This window comes from Netta rufina (assembly GCF_964035555.1).
Source record: "Netta rufina genome assembly, chromosome: 2".
In the NCBI taxonomy this organism is placed as follows: domain Eukaryota; kingdom Metazoa; phylum Chordata; class Aves; order Anseriformes; family Anatidae; genus Netta; species Netta rufina.
Genome location: NC_140124.1, coordinates 38,870,594 through 38,884,334, shown reverse-complemented (window position 1 = coordinate 38,884,334; position 13,741 = coordinate 38,870,594). Strand labels below are relative to the sequence as shown.

Below are 13,741 nucleotides of genomic sequence, written 5' to 3'. Positions count from 1 at the left end.
GACACCGGGGGTGGGGGCGCCCCGTCCATCGGCAGGCTCAGGGTTTATCCCCGCGACCCGCGGCTGGAGAGCCCCGGGGAGGGGGGAAAGCAGCCGCCACTTCCGCGGGGAGCAGCGGGCCGCCCTCCCTTCCCTTTCCCCTTCCCCTTCCCGGCTCGGCTCGGCTCGGTTCGCCCCGGCACGGCCCTTCCCCTCGCCGCCGTCAATCCCCACCCTCCGTGGGCGGGTGGGCGCCGCGGCCGGGTACCTTGCAGGCGGAGTAGACGCCCAGCTTCTCCAGCTTCTTGGCCCGCGGCGCGGCGCGCAGCTGCGCCTTCTTCCCGGCCGTGCGCGCCGAGCCGGGCCCCGCGGGGCTGTCGGCGGCGGTACGGGCCGGACCCGCGGCGGCCGCCACCCCCCCGGCGGCCGGGGAGCCCTGCTGCGGGCCGCCCCCCGCCGCCCCGGGCCCGGCCCCGGCTCCGGCTCCGGGTCCGGCGCCGCCGCCGCCAGGCTCCGCCATGCCCGCGGCGCGGCGGCAGCCGCCCGTCCGGCCGGCCGGCGCCCTGCGCCCGGCCCTAGGCCCTCCCCTCCGCCGCGCCGCCGCCGCCGGCTGCTCCCCGGGGGGGGAGGCGGGAGGAGGGCCCCGGCGCTCCGCGGGCGGCTCCGGCCCCGCCGGCAGGGGGGGAGCCGGCACCCGCCTCCCTCCCGCCCGCCCGCCCGCGCCGGGTGAGGGGGGCGAAGCGGTGCGGGCGGCGCCCTGAGCGCCCGCGGGAGGCAGCCGGGCTGTGAGGGGGACAGAGGGGTGCCGGAGCCGCCTCAGCACCCTGGTAGTGCCGGCGGTGTTGAACGGCTCGGGGTTTTTTAGGTGGTTTCTGGTGGAGGCAGCGTAAAAATGTCAGATTTAAATACAGGGTAACTCGTGGGAAGGCTGCTCGATCCTTCACCTCGTCCCGGAGCGAGTGGTGGCAGCAGTCGGTTTGTGTCTCGCAGGGGTCGCCTTCTAACCCAGGGCACAAATTGAAGCCAATGGTCCCAGCGCAGCAGCCCCGTGGATGTGCGGCTCGGGGGAAGCTGCGCTCTGCTGCACACATGTAAAAATGCGGCCGAGCTGTGAGAAACCACAAATGGCAGTTCTATAGCAGGGCACCGCGCTTTAAGAGGTTGGGCGTTCGTGTGGGATCCGCAGCTCTTTGATGTGTAAAGCCGAGGCAGCAATATGAAGAGTGAGGGGAATCCCAGGGCATGAGGAGCTCCTGCAGCGGCAAGGCCTCGGCGCCTTGCACGGGGCAGCCAAAAATGACTCCGGACTTCTGCAAAGTTAAGAGAGATATATATGGGGGTACATAAGGCAGAGGAGGAGTGAGAAAACGCTTTCCCTGTGTTCTCCTTCTTCCCTTTCCCCCATTTCCCCAGCTACTGGTGATATTCTCATGCATTAGGTTATATGGTGAGGTGACGTTTTTGTTAAATGCGGGAAGACAAAAAAATAAAACAAACAACAAAACCTGGAGGACACACCAAGCTCCCTTTCAGAATGAAACACTGGGATATTTATTGTGGGAAAGGGGGATTCTTAAATCATCATTATTAGTGGCTGAGCTTTTAAAATCAACAAAAGATTGATGGGGGCCATCCTGTTCCCTCATCTGCTTTAGGAAAACATGAAGGGGGGGGGGGCACAGCACCTGCCCCCGCCCCATCCCCGGCCTCCCCGTGGGGACCCCGGCTCTAGGGAGGCTGTGGCGGAGGCTGGGGCCGGTGCAGGGCTCCCGAGCAGCTGTGACAGTGACCCATAAGATGGCTGCTGCCATCCCCGTGCCTTAAGACGGACTGTTAAGGTGGAGGAGCCGCTGCCCTGGGAGGCGGCGGGGAGCACAACCCTGCCTCAGCCGCCGGCTGTGCGAGAATTAGCGGCATGGGGATAGGATAATCGAGTTTCCTTTACATTTGCTTAGCGATCTCTTTAGTATTATTCGTGGAAGTGGCAGGATGACGCTTTGGAACAGCAGATAGCCGCCGTGTGGTAACCACCACCGTGTAAGAATAATGCTCTGCACCTCTGCGCTTGCAGTGCTTTGTGCCGGGGAGGCTTCCACTTTCCTGCCGGACCTGAAAACGAAACTGTAATCACTTGGTTTCACTTTCAGCTTTCCCACCGCACCGCTTCGGCAGCGAATGTTACCAGCGAATAGCTCATCTGCAACAGTGTATGGGCTCCTAGGGTGTCCCATCTCGGGCACAGGCTCCTGGCTTTGCTGGCAGCTCCTGTAGCCATTCTGTTCTCCTATTGTGTCGATTTTCTTTCTCTCTTTATATATATATATAAAGAAAATCGACACAATATATATATATATATATATATATATATATATATATATATATAAAATCACCAGCCCCAAATAGGTAAATTATTTAAAGGTAAATAATTACCTCTAAACGGCAGGCTAATGCTATTTAACCACACATCACTTGCACACCTATATACAAACGAATTACAAGTTTCAGTGCTGAAAACACTGTTATTATTTTTACATGGCTAAGTAACCCCACTGATGTTTATTAGGGCCACTCTGTGCTCTTTTATGTCTGCAACTGCACGGGCAGAGTTCACAGGATTGTGCTCTAGGCAAACAACCTTATTCTTCCACCTTGTATTCTTCCAGGTCCTTAAGAGCCTGAAAAGTTTTTACTTCCACTAAAATAAAACATTTCATGGTGTGTTTATGAGGGTCTAATGTGAAAACCACTGCCATTGCACAAAGCAGCACGCTGGTTACTGTAAAGGCAAAAAACACTTCTCCAACACTTCCCTCTAGAAGCCTCAAGATCGTGGCTGTCTTACAATCCTCTCTCTTCTCTTTGCTTTTTACCTTGCTGCTCACTAGGTAGCCAGAACAGTAACTCTGCCAGCCTGTGGCTACGGATACAGTTACTATAGTAACATTTATAAACACTAATTTCACTCCAAATGCAGTACTGCCTGCTATCACGGAGGAACAACTTAAAAAGAAATCACTCAACCTGAAGATAGGTAAGACTTTCTCTTTTTTATTTTATTTTATTTTATTTTTTTTTATGTTTATGTTCTTAGCATGTTTAAAATCATTGTTCTTGTTTCAACTTGTATTATTTTATCATTTAAAACAAAACAAATCCCAAGGATTTACTTTGTCTGAAACCACTCCAGTGACAGCTAAAATATCACATTTGCACTTTTGGCAAGAATAAACAAGGAATAGTTCATTTGCTGGCCAGAAACTCACGACTATAACTTGGGTTGTGTTGACTTGTGGTAGCTTCAGTGAATTTAATTTGGCCATTACAGGTTGTACTACATTAGGAAAGCAGAAAAATATGACTCTGTAGATGACATTCTCAGCTTCATATAGTTAAACAGAGTTTTTCTTTTGGCTGAATTTACAAGCTAGCTTGTATTCATTTTCTCATTGTAATGTATGCATAACTCAATTTGAGCACAACAGAATCACTCCAGTGCTCATTTTCCATCATTAAGTATGCATTATGAAGATGTTAAATTAGAATCAAACTCAACGCATTGTCTGAAAAGCCCTCACCACATCTTTCAGTTTCTGTCCTTCGGGGCATGTCACTGGGTTTGCACAAGAACTGAGTCTGAAAGTGGTGCTTAGTGAGCACTGAGGGTGAATCCAGCTGCCTCCTGCCCTGCTGCTTGGCTCCTGAGCTCAGGTGAGCAGCCTCTGATCCCAGGAAGGCTTCTCATCTGCCTCACAGTCAGCCAGGAGCTCATGAGACATCGTGCCAGCTCCTGTGCTTCTCAGGTCTCTCTCAGGCTGCTGGTGGCCTCGATGAGGCTGCTGTTTGCAGCTGGTGCTCCCAGAAGCCACCATGTCCAGGTTTGCTGCCATCGCCTGAATTCACCCCAAACACCAGGCAAGCTTAAATGCAAAAACCTGCACATTATTCCAGCAAAGGAGGCAGTTGCACTTGATGCAACAAAGGAGGAAAATTAAAATGCAATTTAGGGTGTGTCTGGTGTCTGCTTATTACCCAGTTGTCATCTGGAGCTCTTGGGGCCTATCTCGGCCACACAATGAGTGACTCAGCTAATAACAGCCTGACGCTGAACAACGCTGCCTCTCCGAGAGCAGCCTCCCTGCCTGGTGCCCAGCTCCACAAGCCCATCCGACCCCATCTCTCAACCCAGGCAGGGCTCTGTGTCCAACCCCACGCCTCTCTCCCTCTCCTTTTGTTCAAGACAGGACTCTTCCTGCTCTCCCACCTGTTTTTATTCATGCCATTCAATGCAAATGGAGAAAGCAGAGCTCTTCCCCCCTCTGGGGAATTTCTCCAAGTATAAAATCCCATTGTGTTCTTTCATTAGCACATTCCTTGTGGGTTAAGTGGCCTCCCTCTTGGCCACCAGGCATTCAGAGCTGCTATCAATATTTTATGAACTACTGGAAGTATTAAGAGCACAAAAGTTTTGTTCCTTATGCTCTCTCTAGCACCTTGTTAGTTTCCCATGCTGCTTACATGGAACATTAGTAATGTAGATTGCAAACCTTACCAGGAGGCCTTTGTTACAGGGAATCTCATACTCCAGACACCCCATTTTTAAAGGAAAAAAAAAATAAAAAAGAGAAAATGTCATTACAACACTCAAGACCGTTGTAGCAACACAAGTATCTTGCAAGTGCCAAAGCAATTTGCCATTTTTTTCATTTCCTACCCCGAGCATGCTCATTATGACTGCAGTCACAGTTTTGGGGGACCAAAACCCAGTGAGAAGCTGGTGGCTGGACTCAGGCAGCAGAGGCGTTTTACTGCCTTCACCAATACAACACAAAGCACGTGAAATAAGTTCAGAAGCTGCTTGCTGATGTTGTTTACTCACCCGCAGTCACCGTGCACCCTTACACTGTAGTTTCGAGGTGGTGAGAGCTCTCCGTTGCTTCATGTAGACATAGCACATATCACCTATTTCTCACTTACCTCCTCTTCCTTGTGCCTCCCCAGTGTTTCTGTACTCCATCCTCTGACATCTGCATCCCCACAGTTCTCTGGGACCCCACTCGGCATACTTCAATCATACAGGGAGGGTTTTTCACAGCCCCAGCGGCAGCAGGTGGGTGCCCAGCAGCCTCACACCTCCTAGCTGTGCTCAAGCCATCGGCAACCCACACGCTTGATACCACATCGATTTAGAAAATAAAGCCACAGGAAAAAAAAAAAAAAAAAAAAAAAAAAAAACTTTTATTTCTGTAAGACGACCACCCCACACAGGCCCTCGATGGGTTCCAAACCAGTGCCTCTGCCCCACCACACAGACTCAGCAACCGGCACCAGGTGCAAAATAGTTATGATGTAGGAAGACTTATTTTGCCTTTTTTTTTTTTTTTTTTTTTTTTGGCTGCTGTATCCCAGTTCAAGTGCTTCTTCTTGGTTAAGGAGCTGTGCCTCTTTTCAGGTGGACAGTGTCACAAATTACAGTTCTGATTAAGACGACCTAATGACAGAGACGATTTCAAGATGACATGAAACCAATGGGCCAGGAATCTCATGATTCCAGTTTTGAACAACGCTTAGGAAGATAAATGAGAAGGCTAATTACCTTAAATTATTCTGTAATTATTTTAATTATTAATCAGTTCCTCCTTCCTTGCCTATTATCAGGCCAGTGCTGGGAGTGTTCCTAAGTCCTGGAGGCAGGTGCTGCCCCCGGCACAGCTCGTGACTCACCGGGTTCACCTGTATCTCTTCCCACACCTTTCGCAACAGGACTTCCTTGCAGCTGTGTTGTTGCTGCTGGGAATACAGTAAGTCAGGTGCTATGCTGACCTAGGCTGACTCACCTGGGAGAAGATGTCAAGCTCCTTCTGCAACATCCTCTCTGCAGGTGGGTTGGGAGGTCCAGCACTCCTAGAAAACAGTAGAAGGCACTGGCCACCCATGCCTGCTGCTTGGCAGGGACCTGCAGCACGAGGCACATCACACTAAGGGAAGGGCAATGCCAGCAACGCTGAGTCCCTGTCACCTTTTCTGTATACAGGTATGACGCATTTGCTTGTTCAGCAAGAATTTGCAGTAGTGCAGCCTGTTCATGCCTATTAACTGATAATATTGTGATGGGAAGATCAGTGAGACTGTGACCTCCATTTTACATCACTCAGCCCTTCTCTGCCTCCTCCTGTCACCCTCAGGCAGGCGGGCACCTTTCCTGGTGCTGCTCTCAGCATTTCAAACAGTGAGTTTTCTGAGACCACTAACATGTAGCAAATACTGATAATACAAAGCTCAAGGAGGAAGGTATTCTGGACTTGAGATTGTACAATTTAATTGCTGACTGACAAAGGTAAGAGAGGAAGAAGCAAGCTCTGGGTGGAGACAGGAATGGCATGTGTCAGAGGGAGAAGAAGGCATGTGGGACGTCTGTTTCGCCACAAATCAAATCCTGGATCATTAAAACTCCATGAGTGGCATCTTCACTACTTAAAAAACAAAACAAAAACATATTGTAAAGACAAACTGCAGAAACAGAAAATAACCCCTCCTTGCTATATGAACAGCAAGCAGTACCAAGTGCCAGAGATACAAGATTTACTGAGATAATGGTATTCTCAGCCACACCAGCCCCTGGCCCACAGCCCTGTGGTCTGCCTCTGTTGTGCTGCTCTCACAAGTAGGGCAGCGGGTGGGCACAGCAGAACAGCAGGGCAGCCTCCCTTCCAGGCAGCCTCTCTTCCATAGGAGCAAGGTTGAGAGGTGACCAAACAGCTCTTTGCTGGGATAAAAGGAGTAAATAAGATTCTTTACCCTTGAAAACACACGTAATCTCAAATGGTGGTTCCCTCCCCATTCTTCTCCAACTTTTTTTTTCTCCTCACTGCACCTCTATTTTTAACTCAGAACATTAAACAGTGCCAGGTTTAGGCTCCCTAAATAGGCACAAGGAAATTGCAGTGAGCTAGAAAGCTGCATTTTCTCTTTCCCTTTCTGAGAGCTTTGGCTTCTTATATTGTGATGGCAATATCTCACTGTTATCCTTAAACCCTACAGCAAAACACTTGCAAGTCTTTACTTGTTCCTGATGAGGGAGATGCAAGGAGAGAAGGAAATACAAACTAATCTTTCAATTCATAAAAAATTAACAAAGGGATTTTTTTTTAATTTCATTTTTACCATGTTTTCAGCTTGTAAAATATATGAAGTACGCACAAATAATGAATGCATACTATACACAAATCTAACATCAAGGCTGTCCTTTTAACAATTATGAGCAAAACGATTTCAACTGAAGAATTGTAGCATATCTTGTTATTCTACATGAATTATTATATACATCATCCTGGTTATTTACAAGTTGTAATAAACTAGGACCATTTTTGTCCTCCAAAATAGTGATTTATTAACACTTACACCCACTTACAAATATATATACATCTACAGAGTGTGCAAGTGTTAAGAATTAAGTTTCCTGAGGCCAAATTAACATTTTGTTGAAAACTTTCAACTTCCTGGCTGTAATTCTAAGGGCTTTTATACACACCACATGTAAAATGGGTTTATATTTAAAAGGCTGACTGAAAACAGCTTGCCAGATTTTCTGTATATATTAGCCCTAACTCTTCTCAGACATGAATGTGTCATTACGAAGACAGCAGTGAAAAGGCTTGTGCTCAGATTCAGACTGCAAAATAAAGGAAGAGAGACAAGCTGTGCAAGCTTGTCTTCTGCTGATAGTTCAACCATACACCTACTCATTTTGCGCCACTGAATGGTGCAGCACATCTGGAGGATTTCTGATGCTCGCCTCTAGTTGAGAGAAGGACTTTCCTCTAAACTGGCCCTACATCAGATTGAGAGCTGTAGCTGCTTGCAAGTCCACCTCAGTAAGGACAATGTATAGGATGGCATCAAAAGTTGTGTTTTTTGTTGTTTTTAAATAGCTCTACTTCAGCAGGTATCACTCTCTACAGAAGAGATTTTCCTCTTTATAATTTTATATTGTTCTACCTCAGCTGCTCACAGGTATTTGGATTCTTTAAGATTCTGAAAGCCCACAGGTAATGGAAGTGAGTTCTCCACAGAAGGAGTGAGAAAGAAGGAAGCATCCTTCCCAGCTGAAGTCCTTGAAGAGGCAACAGTTGCAGAGGAACTGCTTTAAGGTGTGTCTGTATCAAGTTTAAAGACAGAGTCTCAGAAAATGGACAAGGTCAAAGCAGGATGGACTTGCCACATTTCAATGCAGCTGTCAGAAATCACCACCACTAAACTACCACTGTTCGTCCTGGTGGTGGATTAGCAGGAGTTTACAAAGCCTAACAAAGTCAGAAATCTATAAAGAGATTATGATAAACCCTATAACAAGTACATTTTTTCCTATTGTTTTTCATCTGTAAATACTGAACTAAATAACCAAACTCCAGGAGCAGGTGTGTTACCCAGAGATCTAAAATCTCAAACACTGCTTGGCCCACTTGATATTTTTGCTCTTCCTTATGCTTTCTTAATGTAGAAACTGACACTTTCAAAGAGCATCCCACATTAAAATAACATTAACATTGCTAAGCCTTGCTCTTGTGAGAAAAACAAATTACATATATGTGGACAATATTTTATTGTCTTATAAAATCTTTCTTTTTCCAGTTGACTTCTAAATTCATCACAACCAAAACTGCTGCCAATAAGTGTGATTGATTAAAGAGATATACCAATGCTACAGGCCCATGCAAAATTTGAAGTTTTTTAATACTAATCTCAAATATATATATACATATATATATATTAAATACAGAGCCACTACACTGCTGTGTCTGGAAAGTGATGAATAGATACAGAAAAGCTGATGAAGTACTACTTCATACTTGCAGTTTTTAACAGTGCGAAGGCACAGGGCTATGCATGAAGTCACAAGGAGGAAACAAAGAACTGACCTAGACCTGAGCAAGTATAAATCTAAATTGTTACTCATTTTATATTTCAAAACTTTTCAGTTCTTGCATTTGTTGTATTACTAATTTTTAAACATAGTTCTCACACCTTTTATGTAATTTCATATATAAACAGGGGTCCCAGTATACAGTGACGTAGTTTAGAGCTTATAAAAAAGTGAAAAGAAGACCTAATATCAGAGTGTAAATTCATTGCATATTGAACTCTTATAGAATGACATGGAAGAAAAATCACAAGACAAATCAAACCCATCTCATTTTGAACTTTGCACAGATGAGGAAGATCATCTGGAGGAGGTCACAATTGCACCTGAGAATGAGGATGCTGAGTGCATTTCAGTATTTTGCTCAGCATGTCAACAAGCAGTATATCCGAACCATCTTTTTTACCATAATAAAAAACACAAAGCCCTAACTTTGCTGGGCTACAATAGCTCACAAACAGAGATGGACAATGAAACACTTTTAGCTCAGAGACAGAAGCTAATTTCAAAATTGACCAAGCTTCCTAAATATTCTGAAAGACATAGGCAGAAGATTGATTATTCATTTGAGTTCCTTATCAATGATCACACTCCTACATCATATTGTGATCTCAACACCAGTCCTGGTATTCTTAAAAAAATAAAAAATCCTTCAATAAAAGCATTATCAGTTTGCCAAGATAAAAATTCCACGTGGCAGGGAGACATGGAAGACAGATTTTTTGTAGTGGACAACTATGGAAATAGGTCAGATACGTGTTTTCTGGGGCTAGTCGATGGCTATCATGGTGTGACAGCTGCAGAAATGGTTGCAGCAGAGCTTCCACTTTTATTTCTTGATCAGCTTGCTCAAACAGATTCTTCCTACAAAAAGACTGAGGAGGAACAGCAAATTCTGAATTCTTTTGCCACAGTAATTGAGGCAGACTACAAGAAAAAGGAGATGACTTTTTCTGATAAACAGGACAACGATGAGACCAACAAGACCAATAATTACGAATGGATTCACAAAGCATACGCCAAGTCCTTCTGGAGAATGGACAGACTTTTACGACTAGGAAGGAATGAAGTTTCCAAAGTTCGCTGGAGCGGCTGCTCAGCTGTTACCTGTTTGATAGAAAGACTCAACAGCAAAAATACAGATGGTAATGAAGAAGAAAGAACACACTTTGAAACCAGAGCACATAGTCCATTAACCAGGACAGCTGAGGATGTTGCTGGGTTACTGCACATTGCTAACATAGGTATGTACATCTCACATTGGATTTTTTTTCTCCACCCAATAAAGAGAGAAAAACAAGCTAATTCAGAGGCTTACTGGCAGTAAAGATTTGGAAATACAAAGCTGCAATTGCTTTAACTTGTCAGTGTGAAGGAGGCACAATAAATTCCCTTGTAATTGATACCAGCATCAGACAATAAGTACCAACCTTATTGGATGAGAACCCTCACGACGATATTTTAGTTAAGGTGGTAAATTTACTAACAGGAAAGACAATTAGGAAACGCTGCATATTATGCAAGTAATCTGTGTAAAAGTAGTAACTTTTATTTATTTAAAGTCAATAGGAGGCTAAGATGTCATCATTTTAAGGGCAGGCAATCATAAACTTTATTCTAGATCCGATAAATTCCTCATGTCACTGGAACATGCTTAAAATGCTTTCTGTTCTTTTCAATCAGACTTAAGCACCACTATATTTTGCCACAAAGATTAACAGGAAAGTGACAATGTTTTGAGATGCGTCTCTTCTTCAGGAGGCAAAAAAATCCACGTTTGGATAAAACTGATCCCATATTTTAAAAATATAGCAAATATACGCGATTCTCCACAAATCTATGGATTTAAAACAACTTGAACCTGCACTGACACTGAAATATGTAACTGCAGTTGACCCCCCTTTCCTCTCCTCATTTCTCCCACTTGTTGCTATATCCATACTTTTTCTACCTTCAACAAGCATTTTTTGCTGTCACCTGCATTTCACTGTTACTTGTAATAAAACTGTAATCTAGTGCCAGATCACATTCTTGCAGGAGATGCAATCCTACCTTTAACCAAGTACAGCAGCAACTCAGATAAAAGTTGTAATGTTTTCAGATTTAACAAACGCATGTTTTCATACCAAGGAAGACACTTCCCTGCCCCCCCCCCCCCCCCCTTTTTCTTTCAATAAGCTTGAGACATAGGATGAACGTTAAGAAAAAATATTAGAGAATTTTCCCAACTTAAGTTTTCTAGCTGTAATTACCTGCCTGCATCCTGCCCTCCCAGGTGAAGTTTTATGCTGGCCTCATTTAAAGATGCTGTAAGCTCAAGCCCTGTAAATGAGGTAAGGCATGAAATTGATCAGAGATGCTTCAAGCCTTTTTGAACCACTTCTAAATGTATATTCATTTAAACTAATACATTAATTTCCCACCTGATTCATTACATTGAAGAAAAAAAGATTTGCATAAGCTTCATTTTTCACCCCAGGTATGTGTTCTTACAGCAGCATAAACATGTTCCTTCAGAAACAGATGAGGAACTGAAGAGAATGATCAGATATGCAGAGCAGGAGATGGCAGCATTGCTTTATTTCATACCATATAAATAGGTCAGCTGGTTCTTGTTGACTTTTCTGCCCTGTCTCTGGTTTGCAGATGAACTTGCATCATCCAAAAGCAAACTAGATTTTACTCTTCCTTGCAAACTGTTTCACTTATCACACCCTTTGTTAGGGTTTCAGCTGGGGGTCTTATTCTGAGGGATCAAAGGAAGTTTTAGACAATCAACTCGCTCTCCATGGAAATCATAGTAAGGGGGAGGGAACAAGAATACATTCACACTGCAGATAACTTAAGATATTTACATTATATAATCAATAAAAAAGATATTCTTCAGTTCAATGCTGTGAGTCACCTTCTAGAGAATCTGCCTTCACATGAACTATACTTGGAGCTGTCCCCTACACTAGATAACACCAATACTTCCCAAAGAATGCAACTGTTTAAGCACTGCCTACTTACAAACACTTTTCAAAGTAGATCTGTGCCCTACTCTAGTCAGAAAATATTAATTACACCATATAAATGAACACACTGTAGCCAGCCTAGCAAAGCAACCATCCCACTCAAGCTCTCTTTATACAAGGATCTGGTATAGTCTTATGGATACTGGGAGAAAGATACCACAGAAAACTTTGCTGTAAAATGGAACTGGATTGATAGTCATATTGCTACCTATGATTGTAGAAATAGAACAATCTCAGCTTTTTTTTTTTCCTCCCTCCCCTAGTCCTTAGCAAAATACTAATCATTGATGTAACAGCATCAAAAAAACGGTGTGCTATAACTCAAAGTATTTATTTCACTTTTAGGGAATGTGCATGCAGTTTTATGTAAAAATGGCAAGAGTTATTGCCTCTCAGAAGATCACAGCACATCTAATGTACGTGAGAGAAAACGCATACTTCAGAATGGTGGAAACATCAGCACTAATGAACTAGATGGATTAGTAGAGGGTCACCTTAAAACTACAAGGGGTCTTGGACACCATGGAGATCCAGTACTGAAAAAATCTGTTATACCTGTACCTCACAGCATCTCTGTCCCTATTGATAATACTTGCCAATTTCTTGTTTTAGCTTCTAATGGGCTTTGGGAGGTTTTGGATTACAGTCAAGTATGTGCAGTAACATTAACAACATTCACTCATTATTTGAGAATGTATGAAAACGTTCACCAAAACGGGGCCTCTCTGTATAAATGTCAGTATTTGATGACCCTCTCTGAAGAGGACTTAAACGACTCAGAGGCTACTAATGGTCTGCAAGATGGAATAGAGATGCTGTACTCCAATATTTTTCCTAGTGGCTCAAAAGGCAACTTCACACAAAGCAAGCCAAAATGTTCTAGGAGTAGCTATTTGCAAAGTGAAGACAAAGTTCGTAAGGAAACAAATGACCACAAAACCCAAGCTGATCCAGAGCTGTCTCTCTTCAGTAATGATGAAAAAGGTCAACTGAACAGAGGGATAAAACAGTCTGATATTACACAAGGTGACTCTGAAGAACTGACACAGTCAGAGGACAGAAGAATTTGTCAATATAAGAGTTTTCAGCCACGTTCACAGAACGCAGCTCAAGAAGAAACAGACACTGACACTTTTTGTGCAACCAGTTCAAGCCACATCCATGAACAGCTGCAAAAGAATGCACTGACAATAGGATCTACAGACACGGAACAGCCTCAGAAAGATACAGAAGCACACCTATCTGACTCATGCCCACACCTGGCAGAAAAAATGGACTCCAAGATACTCTGTGACGAACCTGCAAGTTATACCAGCCAGCAAGTGTTGAAGACCACATTGCCAGTGGATTGTAAAGCCCCAACAGATTTTGAACAGGACACAAAAATGTATCTGTCTGATTGTGAATCACAAGCTGCAGGAAGAGGCTGGGTCGCCTCTGAGAGGCTCTATGAGAAAGCAGCAAGCTACATCAGTGAACAACTGGTAAAGACTGCATTAGCTGCAGGTTCAAGAGATAATATTACTATTCTGATTGTACTTCTAAGTGGATGTGATAAGATACCTAACTACCTCAACATTTGAAAATTTATCATACGGTAAGTGGAGTTCCACAGTACATACAGCACAAGCTTACATTTAGCTGAGCCACAAAGTTACACAAAATCATTTTAACTGCTGACCAGGGAAGTTAATCATACATCTTCTCTTAAACTCTACTAATGCAATAAAAGCTTCTGAAATTCACGGTAAAAGAGAGTAATCACAATTTCTTTTTTAACCACTTTATTCAAACCTGAGCACCTCAATATAAAACTAAACACTGGTGA

General features: G+C 44.2%; 2 protein-coding genes across 2 annotated transcripts in view; one reads left to right on the top strand and one right to left on the bottom strand.

The window, feature by feature from the left end:
• KAT2B (lysine acetyltransferase 2B) overlaps window positions 1-5,040 on the bottom strand; it is a gene marked incomplete at its 5' end in the record, with an annotated part of 49,045 nt that extends 44,005 nt beyond the window's left edge. Inside the window, 3 exons of the mRNA XM_084281605.1 lie at window positions 248-851; window positions 1,925-2,088; window positions 4,954-5,040. Coding sequence (XP_084137731.1) covers window positions 248-851; window positions 1,925-2,088; window positions 4,954-5,040 — 855 coding nt within the window. The remainder of the gene's footprint in view (window positions 1-247; window positions 852-1,924; window positions 2,089-4,953) is intronic.
• A 3,722-nt stretch (window positions 5,041-8,762) lies between these two features.
• On the top strand, window positions 8,763-13,496 carry PP2D1 (protein phosphatase 2C like domain containing 1; the record flags this gene model as incomplete). Its single annotated transcript, XM_084281468.1, has 2 exons — window positions 8,763-10,140; window positions 12,259-13,496. Exons 1-2 carry the CDS (start codon window positions 9,132-9,134, stop codon window positions 13,494-13,496), a joined length of 2,247 nt encoding a protein of 748 aa, XP_084137594.1. The 5' UTR covers window positions 8,763-9,131.
• Window positions 13,497-13,741: the final 245 nt, after the last annotated feature.